The sequence below is a fragment of the Elephas maximus genome, chromosome 5, assembly GCF_024166365.1.
Source record: "Elephas maximus indicus isolate mEleMax1 chromosome 5, mEleMax1 primary haplotype, whole genome shotgun sequence".
Lineage (NCBI taxonomy): Eukaryota > Metazoa > Chordata > Mammalia > Proboscidea > Elephantidae > Elephas > Elephas maximus.
The window spans coordinates 30,077,960-30,103,063 of NC_064823.1; the positions used below are offsets into that span (position 1 = coordinate 30,077,960).

The 25,104-nt window shown below is 39.5% G+C and overlaps 1 protein-coding gene across 7 annotated transcripts in view; it reads left to right on the forward strand.

Moving 5' to 3' along the window:
• Positions 1-25,104, forward strand: part of PDE5A (phosphodiesterase 5A) — a 164,846-nt gene that overhangs the window by 104,977 nt on the left and 34,765 nt on the right. For all 7 annotated transcript variants that reach the window (XR_007517605.1, XM_049885431.1, XM_049885430.1 and 4 more), the window contains 3 exons: positions 10,833-10,979; positions 15,042-15,167; positions 17,719-17,813. Coding sequence is in view for 6 of the 7 variants with exons in the window: in XM_049885431.1 (XP_049741388.1) it covers positions 10,833-10,979; positions 15,042-15,167; positions 17,719-17,813 (368 nt within the window). In the remaining variant the exon portion in view is untranslated. The remainder of the gene's footprint in view (positions 1-10,832; positions 10,980-15,041; positions 15,168-17,718; positions 17,814-25,104) is intronic.

Below are 25,104 nucleotides of genomic sequence, written 5' to 3' on the forward strand. Positions count from 1 at the left end.
CACCGGCCGCTCTGTGGTAGAAAGATGTGGCAACCTGCTTCCGTAAAGATTTGCAGCCTCGGAAACCCTGTGCGACAGTTCTAATCTATCCTGTAGGGTATGCGTCAGAATAAACTCAATGGTAATGGGTTTGATTTGGGTATATATGATTTTGAAAAACTAGAAACTGATTATCCAAGTTTTGTATAGGCTGTGCCTCTTCCCTATTGAGATTTAAAGAGGCCCACTTATATAATCTTAGAAAGAAGGAAAAGTCACAGAGCATGTTGATAGTCCTTAAAGAAAATATAATGTCCAGCCCCACTGTGCTTCATTGGCTTCTTTACTCTCTAGAAGATTTGGTTCGGTACACTCAGTTGAATATTCACCTCCCTTTGTATAAATAGACTTGGATTCACTTCTCCTCTGAGAGACAGAAATTCAGACAGGATTGTAAACTATGTGATTTCTTCATTAAAGACACATTATTTGGGCACTTTAAGGGAAGAGACACAATAGCGTTCTGTTAGTCATCGCGTGGTAGCTATGAAAGTGACTTTATTTAAAGACCTGGAACCAAAGTACTCTCCACAAAGAAGCGTCCCATGAAGTGGTGATAGTGGTCAGGGGCTGACAAGGAGAGATGAATATATCCAAGGAGGATCTTGCCTTGTAGCCAATCACTTTTTGAATAGACTAGTACAACCTATCAAATACCATATATTAATTTTATCCTTCAAAGGGATTCCCTTCAAGTAGGAATCACTGAGATAGAAAGTATCTTTTCCTCATAACATTTGTATTGATTAGACATCACATTGTAGTGTAACAAAATGCCTTTATAAAACACTGAAACTAATTGGAAGACTTTGACATTTTATGAAAGACCAAGTTTGGTAACCTCCCTTCTTTTCAGACTTATTTTAATAAATTGCTTTCTGAATAAGGACTCTTTTCTTAACAGGTGGCTGTTAGGAATTGTTTCCAGTTTCCATAATTTTTATTTTGGCTGTTGATACTTGATTCTAGAGACTTAGGCAAGGAAATAGCCTTTTGATAGCAGGGTGACTTTCTTTGTGCAGAGACTGAGCAAATAACATAGACATGTAGCCATATGTCTTCATTTTCTCCTGCGGTTACCAGAGACCGTGCCACAGGCTAAATGTAAACCTTTTTCATAAGACGGCCACCAAAAAGAAGAAACTTAATAATTTTAAAATGATCATTATATTTACCTCATCCAAGTGTATTATTTTCCATGAACACATGTTTTATAGGTTTCCGGGAGACCATACACTTTATAAATATATTATTTCCTATAATGTTTCACTTCTCTGTTGAGTAAACAAAAAGGCACCCTCCACATTTGTGTGAAAGGAGCACCAAAAAAAGCTACATTTGCCTTGTAAAATAAGGTGCATTTGCCTGCAAAACCTCAGGAAAGATTCTTTTTGACTTGAGAAAAATATGTGACCAGTTTTTTAAAAAGTAGTTAAATGTGGATTTGTATTCTCTGTTATTGTGTTATGGGAGGAAGACGTGGCAGTCTGCTTCCGTAAAGATTACAGCCTTGGAAACCCTATGGGGCAGTTCTTTTCTGTCCTTCGGGGTCACTATGAGTCAGAATCAACTGGATGGCAACAGGTTTGGTTTGGATCATTGTGTTAATAGCGATCACTTGTGTAAACTACAAATATACTTTTGTTACTGCACTTACAAAACTATGTGTTTCAATTATTTACTTGCTTATTTTCTCAATCAGACTGTGATTTCTCGAGTCATAATAATAATAATAGCTACCATTTAGTGATTTCTGGCTTACATGTTTTATTGAATGATTGAATCCATCGATCAATAGATTCTGGGCGATCCAAACTTTTAGGAATCCAGTTAGCTACCGTGAAGAACCACAGCTCAAACCCTTTTAATACATTCAGCACAATTTTGGTTTCTTTTTCTTTAAAATGATTGTGAAGCTAGAAATAATATAGTTGATTAAATATATAAAATAGCCTGCTAACTGGTGGTAGAGCCAGAGAGACACCTATGTTCAAATTCCAGCTCTCAGCCAAGTATGTGATTTCTCTGTGCCTCTGTTTCTTCATCTGTAAAAAGGGAGTAATGAAAGAACTTACCTCACAGAGCTATAGTGAGCAGAGTTCTGGGAACATGTGCCCACCATAGATATTAGTTATTGGTAGTGTTGGTAGTTGTTGCATCTGGTAGTAGTGACATCAAGATCTTTAGGTTCGCCCCTGTCCCAAACCATTCTAATGATGAGCACTCGGGAAATTATACACTGATTTTTTAATTAGCCTAAGTAAAACAGGTAGGTGAAAAATTTAATGGAGGAGAAAAATCATCACATATTGTAAGAAAAAATGTAAACCTTTTGTGTATAAAATATAACCTAGTCCCTACTCAAGAGGAGCAATCTAGAATTGACCGTTTTAGGTAGCTTCTATCAGAGCTGCTAAAAAGTTGAAAACTGTTGGGTCGTTATTTTTCCATCTTGTATTTCCAGTGTTCTTGGAAGTAAGGGAATCAAGACTTTAATGACAGTTAAGACAAGCTGAAGACGGGTTTTTTTTTTTTTATTATTATTACAGTAATGAAGCACTCATTGTGCTTTTTCTCCTTAAAACTTTTCAGAAGTAAATAAATAATTGAACTATAAGGAAGAAGGCATATTCTACAATGTATTCTTTCTGATACAGTATGCTTCCTTATTAATACTAACACTTATGTAATAGCTCTTGACCAAATTAAATTTAACTGAAACATTCACACAGAGTATGGATAACAGGTTAGGTGTTTGATGATCAGAAAAACTATTCATTTATTCATTCAGTATTGACCTGTACAAAAAAAAAAAAAACTCATTGCCTTCAAGTTCATTCCGACTCATAGTGACCCTATAGGACAGAGTAGAACTGCCCCATAGGGTTTCCAAGGCAAGGCTGGTGGATTCAAACTGCCAACCTTTTGGTTAGCAGCCGACCTCTTAACCCCTATGGTGCTAGGGCTCCTGACCTGTTGTATATGGGCATTATATTAGGTATTCCAAATAAATAGTCTCTACCCTCTTGGGGCTTACAGAATAGAGAAAGGACTGTATGTGTTAGCTATTTTAAGCAGAAAAGAATTTAATTAGTTGCTTTCAAATTATTGGAAGGGGTAGATAAATGACCCCAGAAATGAATCCCAGATCAAACTGCGAATCTGGTGTACCTTGAAAACTTACAGAATCTAGAAGCCACTGGACTATCTGCTCCCTCCAGAATCACCCATGCGGGCATAATTTGGGAGTGGGAAAGCTGCTACCAGAGCTGCAGGTCTCAGAGCCCCATTATGCCTGCTAGATTCACATCAAAAAAAAAAAGAGGATTCCCTGTGCATCGTTGCATTGTTTGATATTCAGTTCTTACTCAAGAACACCTATTTGGAGAAACCAAAATCCATCTGGAACTCTAGCTGCAAGGGATTCAAGGAAATTTTTAGCTTTCCAGCCTCTTCAGAAAATGAAGGCTCACTAGAAAAAGTTTGAAATAAATGTTGTAATAATATCTACTACAGGGATGAGAAAATGTTTCCCTGCCCGATACAGCTGAGACTGAAAGATGAGAAAGAATTAGCTATATGAACACTTGGACGGGTGCATTCCAGGCAGAGGAGAAACTGTTGCAGAGGCCTGGAAGTGAGAGAGTATTAACTAACCTCAAAAACAGACGGCAGTTTCAAGAAATTCAGCTTTCATTTAGGACAAGATTGCAAGTATACAGAGGCTACCATCTATCCAGTCTAACCCTTCTCTACACTCACACAAAAGCTAAGGTCCTCTGTTAAGTCAAGAGTTATAAAATAGCCCTTCTCCCACTTATGAAGAAGCCGGACCAGAGTGGCTCCAAGCATGAAAAGTACAACATAATTATAACAGCTAAGGTGCACCAGCCCATTTACCTAGATTCTCAGAGCCAGAGGTAGCATTTGGGCCCTGTATGGGATGACCACTGGCAAGATCTAGATGCCTCTCACAGAGTGGCATTGAGCATTTGGTCCCAAAGTTAGAAGGCAGTAAGACACAGGTATATGTATCATGCACTAAGAGAATATTAGACCTTAGAGACAGTCTAATGCAACTTCATTAAAAAAAAAAAAAATTTTATCATGGAAAAATATGTAACAATTTTTAAGTGTACAATTCAGTGGCATTGATTACAGTCACAATGTTGTGCAACCATTATCACCATCTATTTCCATTTTTTTTTCTTTTTTTTTTTATTGTGCCTTAGGTGAAAGTTGGAAACCCTAGTGGTATAGTGGTTAAGAGCTTCAGCTGCTAACTAAAAGGTCGCCAGTTCAAATCCACCAGGCGCTCCTTGGAAACTCTCTGGGGCAGTTCTAGCCTGTCCTGTAGGGTCACTATGAGTCGGAATCAACTCAACAGCAATGGGTTTGGTTTGGTTTTGGTTTAGGTGAAAGTTTACAGAGCAAATTCGTTTCTCATTAAACAATTAATACACATATTGTTTTGTGACATTGGTTGTCAGCCCCTCGATATGTCAACACTCTCCATTTCATGACCTCGGATTCCCCATTTCCATTTGTCCAATTTCCCTATCCCTTCCTGCTTTCTTGTCTTTGCTTTTGAGCTGGTGTGCCCATTTAGTCTCATATACATATTTGAACTACTTGTGTTATTTTTTGCTTTATGGGTCTGTCTAATCTTTGGCTGAAGGGTGAACCTCAGGAGTGACTTCAGTACTGAGTTAAAAGGGTGTCCAGGGGCCATACTCTCAGGGTTTTTCCAGTCTCTGTCAGAGCAGTAAGTATGGTCTTTTTTTGTGAGTTTGTATTTCTAAAACTTTTTCATTGCCCCAAACAGAAACTCTGTACCCATTAAGCGATAACTTCTCCTCCCCCTTCCCCCTAGCCCCTGGTAACCTCTAATCTACTTTCTGTCTTAATGAATTTACCTGTTTCAGATATTTTATGTAAGTGGGGTCAGGTCATACAATAGCTGTCCTTTTGTGCCTGGCTTATTTCACTTAGCATAATGTTTTCAAGGTTCATCTGTGTTGTACCATGTATTAGAAAGAATTTCATTCTTTTTCATGGCTGAGTAATATTCCAGTGTAGGTAGATCCTACATTTTGTTTATTCTTTCATCTGTTAATGGATACAACCTTCTCATTTTACAGGTGAGAATACAGGTGAAGAGGTTGAACAACTAGTTCAGGATACAAAGTCAGTGAAATATGGAGAATAGAACCCTCAAGAGCAACCATCCTTTTTACCATGTGTTTTACCCTGCTTTTACCTAACTTTTTATGATCATCATCTCACCTGAAATGCAAATGTGCTGGCTGAGCTAGGACTTTGTCAACTGGTTGTTAGTTTAATATGTAGCTCCTTTTCAGCCAGATGGTATTTAGAACAATTGATTTTGATTAAGATGACCAAGAAATTGAAATATTTCCTTGTAAGTATGACTACTGCCTCCTCTAACCCAAGCCAGTCCTACTTCCAAAGATATGTCTCTTTCCATTTCAGCAAATTTCACTTCCAGAGTTTTTATTATTATTAATTTTGGCAAGAATGATGGGAAAAGTCATAAAACCTGAAGAATAGCCAACAAAAATTAAGGTGACTTAAATGAAGAGTTTCCTTTAAAGAGTCACAGAAGCAAACTAGTTTCTTCATTTGTTTGAGTAAACAAACAAAAAAACCTGTTGCTGTGGAGTTGATAGTGACTCATAGTGACTCTATAGGACAGAGTAGAACTGCCCCATAGGGTTTCCAAGGAACACCTGGTGGATTCAAACTGCCAGCCTTTTGGTTAGAAGCCATAGCTTTTAACCACTATACCACCAGGGTTTCCATTTGTTTGAGTAGTGGATAGGATATAATTAAAGAACCTATAGGAAAACAAGATTATACTACTGAGCTGTTTGTCCAATTGAATCTGTAACCTAGTGAGCATTGTCTATTTTTAGTATTTCATATATGGTTAATTTGATACAAATTAAAACTCTAACTCAGGGAGAGCCTTATTAAGCACTAAAATATCTGAACACTGTTGCCTGCGCTCCTATGGACTGATAGGCAGTGTGGGGTGGCATTAGGTGGTATCACAGTTCCAGGGGGTTTAAATTGGATTATTTAATCATAAAAATGTACACACACACATTATAGTGTCTTATTGTTTTCTAGAATCTTTAAAATATGTTATTTCTGTTAGTCAAGTTCATACTACAGTAAGTTATATTATCCCCTCAAGAAATTCAAACTCAGGAATGCCTAATAACTTGCGTGTGCCTGGTAAATAGCAGATCTGGGGCAGGATCTCAAATCTGTGTCTATTAACTCTCTGTAGAAAATAACTGATGGCTCACTTTGAAAATTCTAACAAATCAAGCTCTCACTAAAAGGAGATGCTGTGAAAATCCAGAATTGTATATACATATCTTTCCCAGAAATACCACATACTTTATGCAAAATATTTTGTTTTATGAAATGGTAAGTAAGAGTAAATAGATGATAATGTTTTATTTAAAATCACCTTAATCCCAAACCTTTCTGAGTTGAACTGTGAAGCAAACAAAGTCGAATCCTGATGTGATGATCAAAGACGGTAACAAGAACTTTAAATGACTCCTGGCTTTCTCGTGACTTGTTGGTAATAAATCCTAAGACTTTCAGTCTCTACATCACTGAGCACAAGGTTCTAAGGAAAATGTTTGCATATCCCCACAGGGTCAGCTCAGAAAGGTTGAGTCCTGGTGTGGCGTGACCAAACAAGCGAAAGGAAATATTCTGTTCTCTTAGTAGAGAAAAAAAAAAGAGGGAGAGGTGGGGAATTGGAGTGTATAATGGAGAGAGCCACAAGCTGTGTTGGCTTGTCTTTATCCTGTAGCTTTTATAATATCCTTTGTGGAAGGAAAACTTCCTGCTCTAAGAATAATAATGCCCTAAGGAAAAACATCCGTTCCCTCTTGTAGAGTGCAGTATGTTTAACTATGGCAGCTGTTACCTGCTTTGAGTTAAAAGGTGGCTTATTCCCACCTCCACACTTCTGAGTTCCAGTTCCACTCATGTTGACTGCTCCATTTCTGGTGTTGGTGACGGGTATAAACAACAAAACTGTTTATCTAAACATTTTAAATCCTCGTCTCTTCCCCTCTTTCAGCCTACGCCTTAGCCTGTGGAACCGACTTCCCAGGATGCATACTTTGTTGTGAATTTTGGTCTTGGGAAAAGATTCTCATTATAGAGTGTGAGGAAGGTGACATTCATTTAAAGTTTAAACAAGCCTGGTATATGTAGATGAAATCTGAAGGCCGTGAGGAGAAGGAGAATATGCAAGAGCCCTCAGATTTGTGGGGGAAGTTCTAGAGTACACCATACAAATTTGTTAGTTTGACCTTTTTGCTTCAAAAAAGATGATGTAAAGCAGAGTCATGATATTCGAAATACTCATAGGAAGCCTAGGGGTTTGGAGTGAGTCAAGGAAAAAAACATTAAAGTAAGAGAAGGTGTTTAATTCAAATTTCTCCATTTTTCTTCCCTCTACCTCGCATCAAGTTAAAGCTTCTTTTCATCAGGGTAATCTCAGCCTGATCTGACCAGAGCAGTTTAAACAGTACTGGGAGGGGGAATGATCAAGCAGGTGGAATAAGTAGGGAGTTCCTGCAAATTCTGATGCCTACAGGGGTGCAGCGGGAAATATCTGTGAGAAGCCTGAGAGCTCTGCTCAGTCTGAGGGATCCAGGGCTCATCTCCCCACTAAGCTGTTTCTTCCTGGGAATTGGGGTGCATGTGGCCTGGATTTTAAGGAAATCTTTTTTTTTGTTTTGTTAAATTCTCCCAGTTTTTAAACAGTATAACAAAGATGTCACTTTGAGAACTAAGGTGCACCCGACCCAAGCCATAGTCTTTTCAGTTGCCTCATATACATGCAAAAGCTGGACAAAGAAGACAGAAGAATCAATGTGTTCAAACTGCGGTATTGGTGAAGAATATCGAATACTGTGTATTACCAGAAGAATGAACAAATCAGTCTTAGAAGAAATACAACTGGAATGCTCCTTAGAAGCAAGGATGGTGAGACTTCAGCTCACTTACTTTGGACATGTCATCAGGAAAGACCATTCACTAGAAAAGGACATGTTTAGTAAAGTGGAGGGTCAGTGAAAAGGAAGGAAACGCTGCGTGAGATGGATTGACATAATAGCCAAAACAGTAGACTCAGACGTACTAACGACTGCGAAGAGGGCTCAGGAGCAGGCAGTGTTTTGTTTTGCTGTATATTAGGTCACCATGAGTTAGAACCAACTTCATGGTAACTAACAACAACAAAACAGCAACTTTGGTGATTTTTAAAAACACTCTGTACCAAACTAATCAGGTTGGAACTCACTTACCAGCTCTCTAGTTTTCCAGCTCAGGTTAATGAGCTTTGGAACTTTAAATACAAAGCTTGTTGACTCACTCACATTGAGCTAGGGGAATGAGGTTTTTCTTTTCTGCTCCGTGGCGGATGGCAATGAGTTTGGTTTTTGGTTTGGTTCATTTCACACAGGTTTATATTAAAACTATTTTAATTGGTAGTCACATGGGTACAGAGGTGTTTTAAGATACAGCCCCACCTGTGGCTCTCAAAGTAGTTTGAGAGAAAGATGAATAAGAAATTACATTATAGTGAACTTCAGGTAATTAAGCAGGGTGGGGCTAGCTCAGAGGGAATTTAACGCTTCACTGGATGGGAATTGTGCCTTAAAGGAGTCAATTGGTTAAAGAGAATGGGAACACTTAGCAAGAAGAAGCAAAAGGTGCAAAGGCACACTGATGAAAGAGCAAGACGTATTTGAAGGAATCACAGGTATTTGCCACATGTAAATGATTATAAAAACCAAAACCAAGGATGTTAATTAAAAGCAGATCCTCTACTAAAAAAACAAAACCAGCTCCCAGACCTACTGAATTAGAATCTCCAAGTGAGTGTTTTTTATAGGTACCCATGTGATTCTTAGGATCATGATTGAGTGGGGCAAGTATCATGGAAGACAAGTTCTCTAGGCTACAGAGTAGGGATTGTGTCAAATCTGAGAGCAAGATGGTCTGCCTGTCTCCATTCCTTAACTACCCTTTGTTTTCTTAAGTAAAGTGCTCCTTCTACATTTGTTTGCCAACCGTGCCCTTCCCCTGCAAGCTATTTTCATAACTGTGCTATGCTAATTGTTTATAGCAACATGTAAAAAAAATTAGCACAGTGGCACTTAAGAAAATACCTCGAGGGGGGAGTGCGTGTTTGGCAAATAAACATAGAAGGCACATGTTATTTCTGTAAAAATACAATAGCTGGACTAGCATAGTGAAATAATGACTCTGAGTATAAAAGCCACCACAAAATTGGTTTCCACGAGGCGGAGGACGGATATACTCTCATTCCGTGACTTCTCCGCCATTTCTGACACCAGCCATTCCCCCTACAGCAGTCTTTCTCTATTGGGCTCTATAATTCATTGCAATCATCACAGCAAACTCACGGAAACACCATGTTTGCAATACCAACTTTAATATAACACAGAAGGATGTCAACAGAAATGAAGATATACCTAGGGCAAGATTTAGGAGGAGTCCAGCATAGGTTCTCTACCTTTCAAGAGGAGCCACTTAAGTCTCAGAGGAGACCTGCATACCCTTCCAGAAAACTGATGTTCATTTTCATCCATCAGGAAACTTCTAAACGAGAACTGTTCTGTGATGTTACATGGTAGGATCTGCTGTCGGCCAAGAAGCCAAGAACCTCAGCTGGTTCCTGGCACCTCCCAGCCAGCTCTTGGACGGTCCCTGCTCTGTGGGCAGCCCATTGCTCAGGGAGCATCCCAGCTCTCAGGGTGTTACAGCTCTTGGCCAGGGTTTGGTCTTTATACTCTGCAGCGATTTCCTGGGCCTGATCTTTATCTCTGCGTCTTCTGGTACTATTACAACTGCTACCTCTATCACCATTGTAGGTTTTCCTGGCCTGGGAGCTTCTCAGCTCAGGACCTCTGTGCCAAAAGATGCACTCCCCTCCTGGCTGTCCTTGATCAGGAGGACCCATCTGATCCTCTGCGTTCTAGCCCTCCAGCCAATCGAGTATCAGTCAAATACCACACTCAGGAACTGACCTTTACCCAATTTGGGAGGGAGAGAGGGGGCTGACCTTTACTGGGATTGGCTGGAGGGCCCCTGTAGTTGACCTTTACATGAACTTTACCCAGCCAATCCAGATAAAGATCAGCCCAGGCAAGGTTTAGGAAATAGGACTAGAAGGCCAAATTTCTTTTTGGTAAGGTAATTCTACGCGACACTCATGGGCAAGAAAATTAATTTTCCACACCTGAAAATGTAGCTGTGTATCCACTTTATAAGGTTGTCTTGAGAATTAAATGTAAAATGCTTACAATATTAACATTATCCAGCTCGCTTTATTCCTAGCCTGTAGCACTTGGCTAGGCCCAGAGTAATTAATAAATATCTGTTGAATAAATAAGACTGGAGAAGTATAAAAGTAACAGGCCATCAGGACCCTTCATCCTCTTACTGTTCTAGGTGATGTTCTCAGGGAGGCAACCCTCTCTTCTCTTCCATTTGCCTACTTGGAACCACATTAGTTACCCTCATGTGGCTCAGTTTAAAAAGTTAAAAAGGGAATAGCTCCCATACTGAAGGATTTCTAGTGTACTACATTAAAAAGAAAAAAAAAATTGAAAATGCTATTGCCTTTCAACAAAGTGAGAAAGCTTGGTGAATCACCGCTGCTTTGATTAACAGCTCTATTTCATTTTCCCTTCCTCACCTTACCTCAGGCTGCTGTGGTACCATCTGCTCAGACCCTTAAAATTACTGACTTCAGCTTCAGTGACTTTGAGCTGTCGGATCTGGAGACGGCACTGTGTACAATTCGGATGTTCACTGACCTCAACCTTGTGCAAAACTTCCAGATGAAACATGAGGTAGGAATGCAGTGTTGGCCCTCAGAAAAGCACACGCGCCTGTGTGTGTGTGAAAGATAGTTTGGAATGCAAATAAGAAATAGGAATTTTTAAGTTTCAGTGATTAATATGCCATCACCTAACACAAACCCGTATTTTTAAAGAAAAATTGTGAGCTATTAAAAAAGGAAGAAGCCCTTGTGTGTAGTGGGTAAAGCACTTAGCTGCTAACCGAATGGTCGGTGGTTCGAACCCACCAGCTGCTCCATCGGATAAAGATGTGGCATTCTGCTTCCCTAAAGATTACAGCCTTGGAAACCTTATGGGGCAGTTCTTCTCTGTCCTATAGGGTATGAGTCTGAATCGACTCAACGGCAGTGGGTTTGGTTTTGGTTATAGGGTCGCTGTGTGTTGGAATTGACTCGCTGGCAGTGGGTTTGGCAGTTTGGGGTATTAAAAAAGGACTCCTACCATATATCAAGCACCAGGATGAAAAATAGAGAAAAAGAGTATTCCAAGAAGTAAGAGCAGGATTTGCAAAGCCAGGATGACAGGAAAGATTAGGGGTGGAGGGTGTGGAGCACTGATTGAGGGGGCTGAGAGAAACAACCAGACGGGAGAGCAAGAAGCCGATCAAATTGATCCTTGTCAGCCATTCAGAGGAATTTGGGTTTTATCCTGAAAACAATCGCAAGTTACTGAGGAATTTTAAGCATGGAGGTAACATGATCTGACAGCAGAGGTAAGAATAACTACATACAGGGAAGGTTATGATAACAATGTACAGTGTCCTCCTTTGGAAATGAGAAAGTAAGGGGGCTTGAGGTGAGACCCAGCTCTTGGTTAGAACATGATGACCCGCATGGGGTAAAGATGAAAACTTATTTTAACCACGTTGGTTACCTTATTCTCAGAAAGTAGTCAGACTAAAAGGAATACCTTTTAATCTCATTTTGGAGATACCAGGGAAATTTCATTTGTTTCATAGAGCTATGTATATAACGTTAGACTAAGGGGGACAAGAAAGGACTTTTTGGAAAAATTTCAGTAGTCTTGCCTTTAAAGTTATTTTTCTGGTCAGTTCAATATCTAGTCTCCTTATACAGATTTCTTCTCAGGAAAGTTAAATGTCTTGAAGGCCTCTACTTTTCAGCAATCCAATAATTCCTGCAATGAAAGTTATTAGCATATAGTATGTACCCAGTAAGGAGCCTTGGTGGCGCAGTGGTTAAGCACTTGGCTGCTAACCAAAAGGTTGGCAGTTCAAACCCACCAGCTGCTCTACAGAAGAAAGATGTGGCAGTCTGCTTCTGTAAAGATTACAGCCTTGGAACCCCGAGGGGGCAGTTCTACTCTGTGTAATAAGATCCCTGTGAGCCAGAATTGACTTAATGGCAGCTTTTTTTTTTTATGTACCCAGTACTGTGCTAGGTGTACCTTTTAGTGATAAGCTCTCCCTGCTGTCACAGCCCTCACTGTTAGGCACGAAAGCTAAGATCGATACATTGTCTTTATGATGGCTTTACCTGTCTTGAATTTAACTAAACGTTATATCACTCTTGGGTGAAAATAAGAAATAACTGTCTGTAAACTCTTCTCTAGCAGTAGTACATCGCTCTTGTTAGAGTGTGTTAAGAGGTATTGTCTCATCGAGTCATTACAACAAGCAATCAAGAGTGGTTTTTTGTTTATTATTGTCCCCATTTTACAAATGAGGAAATTGAGATAACATGGTAGAGCAGAAAGATCATGGGTTTTGAGTCAGACAGACCTGAGTCTGCATCTTTGCTCTACTAGTGATTACCATTATTCCTGTGGACAATTAAACTCTCACATTCTCAGTTTCCTAATCTGTTAATTGGGAAAAATGGTAATGCCTCCCTCATAGGAGTCTTGTGAGAATTATAAATGCATCTATGTAATTATTAAAGTGTATATTTGTTTGTGTATAGATATGTAAATATTCTGCTTAACACACAGATGTAGAGTACATGTCAATTACCCCATTCTTAGGCCAAGTTTGACTATGGTAGTGTCACTCCATCAAATGTCTCTATTGTAGATTATTGGACTCGATTTTTAAAACCTTTTCTGTTAATGGAATAAAGACTTCATTCAGTTCTGCTTCCTGCTAGTTAAGAGTAAACCTAGATGACTTCTCAAATCTCCTTCCATTCCCAAGAGTTTTCATACTTTAAACTTACTAGTAACGCTTCTGTTGAAAGGGCTTGGCCATTACAAAGGAATGTGATCCTTGTCTCTTTTTATGAAATTCTTATAAGTTGATTTATTTCTTATTTAGTTTTTAGATAGCATTTGAGGGCTGGGTATATAGTTACTCTCAGTTTCTTTAGCAATCGTTTTCTTTCTGTTTCTTGAACTTCTATGCATTAGGCAAATATTTCTTCTCAATTTGTGATTCATCTGTCCTCCTTTTATGTTTGAATAACTACTATTCTAATTCTGGTCGACATCAACTTGAACATCACAGTCATTCGGGTTGGCTTTCTTGCCTTAGCACCTCTTCTGTTTTATTTGTTTTAGATATCACTGTCAGTATAATTTAGGATGATACGATTAAAATGTTATGACTGGAGAGGATGTTAGCATTTTGAAGCTTCCCTGACAAAGAATATTTCCTGTTGAAAGATATGTCAAAGCTTCACGTATCAGCTTGGCTTCCTTTCCTTGAGTTACTCCCCTATAACCGCCGCACTAGCATTGCCTTTTGCCAATCTCTGAAACAGATTCTTAACTTTACTCACAAAAAATCTGCATGTGCTGTGCTTTTTTTATTTTCACCTTCTATCTTTCATGTCATTTCTTTCTCTGAAGTATATCTGCTCCATTTTATGCCACAGCATATTTTTCTCTTCCTCAGTGTGACCCCAAAATCTCTCTTCTTGGGAGAATCCAAGGATTGACTTCGTGCCACTTGGATTGCTATTTGGCAGTTTATAAACTTGTGCTTTCAATTTTTATATTGATTTGTTTTTCATATGTATAGGAACAGAAAGACCTGAAAATAAAAGGGATAATATGAAAGCACTGTTCACGTACCAAATCCTCTGCAAGCAGGTTTCCCCCAGCAATGGAGAAACCTTGTTTTTGGCCTACTTCTGCAGCCAGTCATACTGTGTCGGATATTGTCAGAGGAGTGTCCTTTTCCCTGGTACTTTTACCATTCGCAGGCAGTGCTTTTTGTGTTCGAAGCATCCCCAGTGATATAGGCAGGAAGAAGCACATACTTATCTTTACAGATCCCCAAAAGTACAGTAAATCATTCTAACTTGAAGAGACTCTGAAGCTAACACAAACACAGAATACCCATGCCTAGGTCCCATGAGTCCCAGGGAATTTTATAGACTCTTCTCAACTCATGGGACTGGGAATAGCCTCTCCTTTTCATTCCATCTTTTAAAATATATTTTTTTCCATATGGAACCAGGGCTTTATTTCACATATGTTATTTTTTTAAATTACTTCTTGATAACCCATCGGTAACTCTGCCTGAATATTTAAGCATGGTTTATAAAGGGACAACGATCTAATGATTGTGTTAGGACTTGCAACTCCAGTTTGTCCTTGGATATGTGCTGTATATCCTGCCCCCAATCCAATCTCAAAGCCTTGTACTAAATACTGTCTCAGACATACAAAGTGGACCCAAGGGTCTCTAAAGTTGAAATTATATACATGTGTGACTATCTACTTGGACTCCCTTAATTGAATATCTTTTAAAAAGCTAGTCTGCCCATGCTAAAAATAACTTTCTTAGAGATGTCTTACATTTCACGTATAATTTAGTTAACGTGATGGTTATTTAACGTGATGGTTAATGTGGTGGGCCTTGGAGCTCAATTTTGAATTTTGGCCCCACCCCTTGCTGGCAGCATGACCTTAAGGAAGTTACTTTACGTCTCTGTGTGTTATTTTCCTCATCTGCAAAATGATGCTAGTAGTGCCTCCCTCACAAAACGGCAAGCATTAAATGCGAATACTTTGTACTGTGCCTAGAACATGGTGACTGTGATCAATGCTAGCGATTATTGTTGTTACCTATGTTTTATTTATTTCCTAAAGGTTCTTTGCAGTTGGATTTTAAGTGTAAAGAAGAATTATCGGAAGAATGTTGCCTATCATAATTGGAGACATGCCTTCAATACAGCTCAGTGCATGTTTGCTGCTTTAAAGGCAGGCAAAATCCAGGTACTTTTTAGAACTATTCGTGTATTTAAGACATTTTGTTGCTTAAATAGTAAAAATTAACAGCATTTTTTTAGTTTTAATGTGCACTAAATGGAAACCCTGGTGGTATAGCGGTTAAGAGTTACAGTTTTAACCAAAAGGTCAGCAATTCAAATCCACCAGCTGCTCCTTGGAAACCCTGTGGGGCAGTTCTACTCTGTCCAATGGGGTCGCTAGGAGTTGGATTCGACTTGAAGACAACAGGTTTTGTGTTTTGTTTTGTTTTGTTTTTAATGATAATTGGTACCAGCCTGCTTCCGTAGAGATTTACACCCTTTTAAACCCTGTGCGGCAGTTCTACTCTGTTTCATAGGGTCAGTATGAGTTGGAATTGACTCAATGGCAGTGGGTTTAATGATGATTGAAAATAATATTTACTTCTGCTTTTACATAACAGATTATATTTTGTTAATTAAGGAGGACTGTTGTCGTTTTGTGCCTTAGAGTTGATTCTGACTCATAGCGACCCTATGGAACAGAGCAGAACTGCCCCATGGGGTTTCCTAGGCTGAAATCTTTACGGGAGCAGATCACCAGGTTTTGTCTCCGTGGAGTGGCTGGTGGGTTCAAACCCCCAACTTTTCGGTTAGCAGCCAAGTGCTTAACCAGAGAGCTCTTTAGGACTAGTATGGCAAATTCTTAATTGGTCATTTTCTTTTATGTGTAATATATATGGCATATTTAAATTTTTTTGTTGTTTTTTGTTTACCTTCATGTTACACTTAGTCTTTGGGCAAATAAATATTTTCTTCAGAGGAAAACTCTACAGTATTAATAAGAAAATATACCCTATTTTCTCATGTTCAACTGACTCCATAGTAGAGTTCCTCTAAAACCACCCAAGTCCTGAATTTGGCTTCAGAGATAAGCCCCATAACGCGTTGCCGTTGAGTTAATTCCAACTCATAGTGACCGTAGAGGACAGAATAGAACTGCCCCAAAGGGCTTCCAAGGAGTGGCTGTTGGGTTTGAACTGCTGACCTTTTGGTTTGCAGCCAAATGCTAAGTCCAGGGTCCTTTATCTCATTTTCTCTGGAGCACTCAGTCACTTTTATTTTGTTCGTATTGTTATTTGCCCTCAAGTGGATTTCGCCTCATGGTGACCCTGTGTACAGCAGAACAAATCTTGCCCATTCCTGTGTCATCCTCACACTTAGCAGCGTGTTCTAGTCCCTCAGTCAATTTTACAAGTACTCTTTAATCAAAGAGTTTTGGTTTTATATGCATTGATTAGAGACTATTTACCGAGAAGATCAACACAGAAAACATTTAAATAATTGGTTCCTTTTCAGGTCAAATTTTATTCATAGCTCGACTAGTTAATCTAGATAAGTGATTCTAGGCATCCATCCATCATATTACTGTTTTTAATTCAGAGCTTCCCTGCCTTTTGTCTTTGTTTTTTGTTTTAATAAATTCTAAAAATGGAATTCTCTGGCTTCATAGGGTGCACATGTTAACTGGCTGGCTCTAAAAGATGCGATTACTAGCAAAGGAGCCACGTGAAATGTCATAATCTTATTTTCCTGCTGTAGCAAACATTTCTAGGAAATGGGCTAAATTTATTTTGGGATATGGAAAGGTCATAAGGATTATCTCCACTAAAGACTTATCCTTGCATTTTGTGAGAAATAACAAAATGACAATTTCTGTGTGTGTCATAAAACCTATTTAGAGTGTTGAGAGTTCCAGCAGAATACAGCTGATAATAATTTCAAATTTTTTCTTGCTAATGAAGGAGAACAGTGGCATAGATAATACAAATGGCAGATGTTCAAAAATAACCTCATTTGGTTTTAGAATATATTATGCAGCTTTTTAAATTTTTCATTTCTAATTATCTTTTTTCTATTCTTTTGCTTAATATTCACATTGTCTATATTCCTTAAGGATACAACAACTGGTAGCAGAGACTGAAAGCAGAAGAGTCTACAGGGAACTAAAAGTCAGAGAGGAAACAATTATTTAAAGTGTTTTCTGATTATTCCATATGCATTGTTGTTAGTTGCCATCGAGTCAATTTTGATTCATTGTGACCCCATGTGTGCAGAGTAGAACTGTGCTCCATAGCGTTTTCCAGTCTGTGACTTTTCAGAAGCAGATTGCCAGGCCTGAGGCACCTCTGGGTGGTTCAGATCACCAGCCTTTTGGCTAGTTGTCAAGCACTTAACCGTTTATACCACCCAGGGACTCCATATTCCATACATACATGTATGCAGTTGAGATAGATAATTGAGAATTAGTAGTATACTAGAGTTGGACAAGTTATTGATTTTTGAAGGGGGGGCATTTTGACTTTTTCTGTTGATTAGTGACATTTGTAGTAACTCCATCCTGAGTGACAAACTACATCTCATTTCCCACAGAATAAGATTCTAGCTTGAGTCCTTGACTATAAAACACATATGTAAAGTACTGAGAAAAATACATGATTGCTGTGGAGAGGTGGTATAATGCCCTTCACCGAACTGTGTCTTTCTGTCTCTTTCCTCCAATGCCTGTGGCCACGCAGAACAAGCTGACAGACCTGGAGATACTCGCACTGCTGATCGCTGCGCTAAGCCATGATCTGGACCACCGCGGTGTGAATAACTCTTACATACAACGGTAAGACATTTTCCCCAGCAAAAGAAGAAGATGCTTCTGTTAAACTGTAGGGCTGTAGTTCTTCAAGTGAAAGCCACAGCAAAATTTGATGGTACAGAGTTTCTGTTGGTCCAAGTCCTATAGGTACTCTGGTTATATTTAAGGGAAATGGAAAAAAATAATGCAAGCCCAATAACATGTTGGATAAAAAGCAAAGTTGCTGGCCTGAAGTTAAAGTATTTATGTTCAGAACTGTATTGCTTTAGTCTGTGTAGACCCCGCTGAAGATCTTCATTGGAAAACTATTAAGACTAGTTCAAAAAAGGTAGAATTTTACCCTGGAACTGAAAAAATAATGTTTGAAAAGTGCTTAGCTTAGTCCTTGGTACTCTGTAAGTACTCAACAGAAGGAGGCTTCTGGTCTCAGTGGAGACTGTATAACACAGTGTTGGAGAGCTCTGGCCCTGTGGTCAGACATGGATTCAGATCTTAGCTTTGCCCTACAGTCCTTGTGTGACCTTGGGCAAGGTAGCTAATCAGCCCATACCTCAGTTTTCGGATCCATAAAATGGAGATAATAGTATAACCTACCTCATAGGGTTGATGTAAGTTTGAACAGATAGCACGCATCAGTGCCAAGTTGAATGCTTGGTACGTGTTCAGTGTTAAATAGTTGCTGGCCTTAGATACTAATGATAATCGTACATCATCTGCTCATTGGCTGACATTGGGAGCAAGATACCAGTCCTTCAGAGAAGAGTTTCAGGCTTCTGTAAAGACCATACTTAAGTGACATTCGCAATTACAAAGAGATGATAACGGTGACATCACTTTTCATCAAATTTTTGAGCCACTGTGACATTTTTATTTTCTTATAGCAATTTGATCAAAAAGCCTACAGTTTAATAGCGAAATCTCTTTACTACTGAGCATTTTTTTTTTTAAGTGTGCAAATGATTCAGTTAGTGGATAAATCTCTTGAGGAAATTCCAGATGTCTTGAGGGAGTATCAGAAAGCTCTCTAATCAGATTCTGTTTATCTAAATAAATGGAAAACTCCATGTAAAAAGAATTGTAGCAATGCAGTAACCATGTCCTTTGCTAACTTTTTGATGGGAAAAGAGAGCAGGCTCTTGCCTGAGTGTCTCAGATGGGCTCTTTAAAATATTAAAAATTTAAAATCTAATGTTGGGAGAACTGACTGGGTGACGTATCCCTTGTCCCCTGTGCTTTGTCATGTGATTGTGTTCCTGAGCCTCAGATAGACACAGGAAATAATGATGAAAAGTAACATCAATAGAGTCAAGCCACATAGCATGGCCTTCCACAGCCAGCACAGCCTAAAGATCGAAGTAATTGTGTGATACGTGTCCCTCTCTACCTCAACTGAACGTAATGTTATTAGTCTATGGATTATTAGTACATGGATTGTGCTAAGATGCTGTATTGCCCTGCTTTAGAGTGAAAAAATTGCTCAGCTATTTTTTCCTTTGTTTATTTAAAAATACTTATCCGGAAAAACATCTGGAGAAACGTCATCTTCTCTTCAAAAAAAAGTCCTGGGAAAAAGTCATAGACTGCAAAACCTTGCTTTCACACACACCACAAAGCAATCTTCTACCGAGTAATAATAACTTAAAAAAAATAATAATTAAAGCAATTTCAGAGATTTTTATTTTTTCCTACATCCCTGTGGTTTGACTAGAGGAAACCAAGAATTTTCCAGGATGGTTCTTTTATTCTTTCCTTAGTGGTAAATGAATGATACTTAAAGTAGAATTTTCTTGACCAGGGGAATCTTGGGAGATTACAAGTACCAGGAACATGCCCATATAAAGTACTAATTTCTGAAAAGGTATACTGTTTTCAGATCTCATTCAGATATTCAAACTAATATGTGAGGAAAAGTAAAACAATAAAAGAAGGCACAGAAATAAAATGAATGCATCAAAAAGAAGTAAGACCCTAATGTGGTGGTAGAGTTAAAAACTGAAATTCTCCTGTCTTGAAAATCTTTTCATAAAATGAACTTGAAGTAAGATATTCCTTGAATAGGAAGTTCTCCCTGATCAATTCTTATGATTCCTTCCTCGATTAGGAAGGCTACCATTATGGAGGAGTACTGTTAGTATGGCAGGGAAATATTGGTGGGAAGAGCTCACTGCTCATAGGTTGAAAAAGAAAAGAGAGATTTCAGATAGGTATTGCCATATTATTTTAAAAATAGGGTGTAACAGGTACAAATTGGCTGAAGTACAGACATCTATGAGAGAAAACACATTTGTAACGTTTGGATTGCTTAGGGAGATTTCCAGAATTAGGGCTGCAGAATTAGGATATATTTCGTTAGATTCAGATTCATGAGATACTATAGTGAAATTATCCTACATTTTAGACAGATGGCTAATGGGCATTTATTAGGGCATTGGCACCTTGCTAGGCGGCAAGACAACTGTAAGAGTATAAAATGTGATTTTGGCCCTGACGAATTTTCATAGTCTCATAAAACAGTAGTGATCAATGCAAAAAAGTATCTAGTAAGTCCTGGGTTGTATAACAACATTGACTGCAAATGCTCAGCTGAGAAGGAAGTTGGTCAAGACTAGTTTAGTCAGTCCATCTCCACTATTAATGGGGGAAGCGAGACTTAAGCTGGATCTGAAAAAGTAGGTAGGATTTAGAGAGGAGAAAGGATAAAGATACTCCAGGAACACTATGAGGTGGGCATCCTCATGGAACAGTGGTTCTTTGAAGGAAAAATTTGACAATGAGAAGAATATAATAAATAGGGTATTAAATAGTGACCCTATAGGACAGAGTAGAACTTCCCCATGGAGTTTCCAAGGAGCGCTTGGTGGATTTGAACTGCCGACCCTTGGATTAGCAGCCGTAGCACTTAACCACTACGCCACCAGGGTTTCCATTAAGTAGTTAGAAGAGGTAAAATGGTCAAATAAATGTTTGCTTTTTTTTTAAGTTTAGAGAATCAATAAAATCAGAATAAAATAACTTTCTGGTGGTCTCTGTCAGACTGTATTTGTACTGGGAGAACTTCTTCTGTATCACGGTCTTCGCTGCTCACTAACGAAGGAACAAGAGTGAGCTGGAGTTACAGGCAGCCCCATGGAAATAGAAGGCCAAGAGAATCAGAGATTTAAGAGGGTAGTAAAGACAGCACAGAAGTTACACTTTTTAAAGTTCAAATTGAGTAGAGTCTAGTTTAGCCAAGAATGAGATAATCCCTGGTAAGGTTGGTGAGGTTGGAGATCTTGAGAGACTGTAGATCTGAGTATGAATAAAGTGCAAATTCAGTTACAGTAAAACCTGCGGAGGCTGGAACCTGTGTAAGGCAGAAACCTGTCAGAGAAGCAAAACTCAAATATTGTCCACTAAATAGAGAGCAACAGAGAAGTAGTGACTGCACCAAAGGCAGAAAACTTCTGAGACTGGAAAAACAAGGCAGTCCCATCTAGTTCCGGCTTTCACAGGTTTCACTGTAGTTCTGATATCAGTAACAATGAATAATAATAGTAGTAATAAATAATAATAGGAACTAAAATTCACTATAAAAACCCATTGCAATTGAGTTGATTCTGACTCATAGCGCCCCAAAAGGACAGAGTAGAACGGCCCTATAGGACAGAGTAGAACTGCCCCATAGGGTTTCCAAGGCTGTAAATCTTTACAGAAGCAGACTGCTCCATCTTTCTCTCGTGGAGTAGCTGGTGGTTTCAAATCACAGACCTTTCAGTTAGCAGCCAAGTGCTTTAACCACTGAAGCACCCAAAAATAAACAAAAAACCCGTTGCCACTGAGTCAATTCCGACTCATAGCGACCTTGTAGGACAGAGTAGAACTGCCCCATAGGGTTTCAAAGGAGCAACTGGTGGATTCAAACTGCCAACCTTTTGTTTAGCAGCCATAGCTCTTAGCCACTGCACCACCAGGGCCCCTTTAACATTTACCACAGACCCTATTATGTGCCAGGAACTCTTATAGACACATATGCGCATACACATTAATTCAGTTAATCCCTATACCACCGTGCCGTGCTTATGATGGTTAGGAGAGCCTCGAGCCGGTCTGCCTAGGTGCAGCCTGACTCCTCTTACCATATGACCTTGGGCAAGTTACTGAACCTCTCTGTCCTCTGTTTCCTTCTCCGTGTGATGGAATAATCATAGTTCCTACCTCATAGGATTTTTATAAGGGTTAAAGGAGTTTGATAAAGTGCTTACTTAGAACAGTGCCTGGCACGTATTAAGCATTATATAGGTTTTAGCTGTTTTCACAAGGGAATGCTATTAATGACAGATGGGAGTTTAAGATACTGCTTTGTTTCATGATGGATCAGGGTGTGGCAAAGCTACTATGCCTAATGCAGGTGCTTGCATTTAGTAGCTGTGGGACAAACGAGTGAGCCTGTCGTTGATGTGAAGAAGAGACAATCAGTAGAGGCATGGAGGTCACAGAGCTGTGAGGGCCAAAGATCAAGTGAATCACCGACTTAAATATCTGTGCCATCAAGTCCAGTTAGAGAATAGAAGGAAAAAATAAGCCAAGGCCTGTTTTTTTCTGAGAAGGAGAAGTAACCCCTGATTGGTGGTAGAAGGAGACAATAGTGATGATTTGGAGAGAGATGATGATAAAGAATTAAATGGGGTCGACATGGGTTACAAAGAAGTGAGAGTTAGAGATTTGTGCCCAGAGCAGTATATATGGATGAAAAGCAGAATCAAGGTTTTCACCGTTAGAATCAGTGAGAAGAGGAAGTCTGAGGTGGTAGGATTGTTTTTCTCACAGGGCTTTCATTTCCTATGAATTTCTAAGGCTTTATATTTAAACTTTCTAGAATATTGGTCTGATTTCTGCATAGATGTCCTAACGCCACTCTCAGAGATGGACTGACAACCATGCAGAGCAGGAGGAAAACGCAGGGAGGGAATGCCCATCTGCTAATGCTCACATCAGTGTGGGAACAAAATTCTGCAGCAGTAGTGGTTTAAATGGGTCCCTCTGATGTGACCTCAAATAAAGAGACAACGTAGCCTGTGTCTGAAAGAGTGGAATGTAACAGGATGTAGAATACACTGGTTTCCATAACTATTTTTGTAAACAGGAAATTCGGGGCATTTGTCACCCTTTCATTGATTCATAAACCTATATTTTTAGAATGTAAGTAAAAGCAAACACATAATTTGCATTCATCCCTCTCACAAGCCAAGGCTTTTCTCTAATGTGAAACAGTCCTTTGTGCATCGTCTAAAAATGCAGCGTGCATTTGAGGCTTTAAACCTGTTTGTGTTCTGTCCACCTCGTTGCCTTTCCTCATCCGTCTCTTAACTAGGTCAGTGAGCATGTGCGCCGTGCACAGCGCTGTGGCATCGTGACACCTGTGATGCAGCAAAGAGGATATATTTGAACCCCAGCTGTGCCATTGATATTGACCTTGAGTGAGTTAGATAATCTCTCAGAACTTTTGTTCATCTAAAATATAAATATAATCATGCCAATTTTAGGGAGGTCTCAGCCTGGGTTACCCCCGAGGCAGAGCCTGAGACAAAGGCTGACATGCACTTAGCTTATTGGTGAATGTGATCCCAGGGAGCAGAAATACAGGACTGGGAGTGAAATAGGGAGGAAGGGAAAGCCAGTACAAGGATGAGTTATATGGCTGCGCTCTGTTATGGGCAACTGATGTTCAGTTTGCCATCCTTTTGAGGCATCTTCTAAAATTAGACTCAGGACAGTCTAATGAGAAGACAAAAAGGGAAGCAATTATTCATAAGCTCCCATGCCCCATTGCTTAAAGGTGACCCCACAGGCCATAACTCTTCCACACTTCTAAGATGATAAGTGCGAGTGCAGAGGGAGTTCCTGTGGGCACCAGCTATGGGGTCAGACAGCTTCAGGGCAGGAGTGATAGATTTTCGTGGGGGACCAGGGCAAAGCACATTCTAATTGGCACCTGCGCAAAGTCTGGGAAAGTTTGCATGAAACTGAACAGTAACTACATCAATGGCTGGAGTAAGAGGTGGGACTGATAGGACTGTGAAGTGGTAAACAGAGGGTCCTACACAGGGTTATCGTAAAAATTAGATATAAACTTCTCTTAGCACAGTCATACGTTCTCAGTAAAAAAAAAAAAAAAAAAAAGGTTCTCAGCAGATGGTAATTATTGTCACTACTGTACTGTATATCGCAGGCTAAGCACATATTATCACACTGAAGAGGTTTACAAATCTAATGGACTGATAGAAACAGCCAGTATCTGGCAGAATAAAATTTATATTAAACTAATACTGTATGCCATTGAATTCCCTACAGAAATGAAAATAACATACTTTAGAAGCTTTTCCTTTTATTCTAAGTGAGGAAATGAGGAAGACTGCAGTTGTTAAATTCAAGTTGACTTCAGCATATCTAGTCTGAGTGATGAGAAAATACTGTTGCCAAAATCGAGAACCCAAAACACTAGGCAGGATTAAAAATGGAGATAATGGATTCCCTTTACCCTAAGGTCTCTGTTCTTCTTTTAGGCCATATCCCTGGAAAAATCTCATCTACTCCCATGGATGGAATAACCATTTGCGTGTTGATGCATTCCAAATCTATATTTCCAGCCCAGACCTGAGCTCAGACATTTATATCCCCTTGGGTGATCTCCAAAACCGAAAAACCAAACCCAGTGCCGTTGAGTTGATTCCGACTCATAGCAACCCTATAGGATGGAGTACAACTGCCCCATAGAATTTCAAAGTAGCGCCTGGCGGATTCGAACTGCCGGCCCTTTGGTTAGCAGCCATAGCACTCAGGCATCTTAAAATCAACAGTTCCGACTAGCTGTCTTCTGCTCCTTCATCCCCTTTTTCCTGCGCCAGGAAATGAGATCACCATCCCTCTAGCTGCCCAAGGCAGAAGCTTAGCATTTGTACTTGTTCTCTTCATCTCCCTCACTGGGTCCCCCATCAGGATTTGTTGCCAGTTCCTATCTAATCTACCTCTTCAGCAACTCCCAGGTAACTCTGCTTCTCTTCAGGTCCACTGCTACCCCTTAATCCAGGCAACCATTCATTATCTCTTACCTGGATTACCAGAACTGCTTCCCAGTAGTCTCCTACCTAACACTCACACCACCAGTCTTGTTTCCAGCAGATTCATGCTTTTCACAGATCTGCTCATGTTTTTCCATTCATTGGCTTCCCGTTGTCCAGCAATAAGCACAGTACCTGACCGATAGTAAACAAAAAAAAAAATCAAACCAGTTGCTGTTGAGTTGATTCTGCCTCATGGCAACCCCATATGTGTCAGA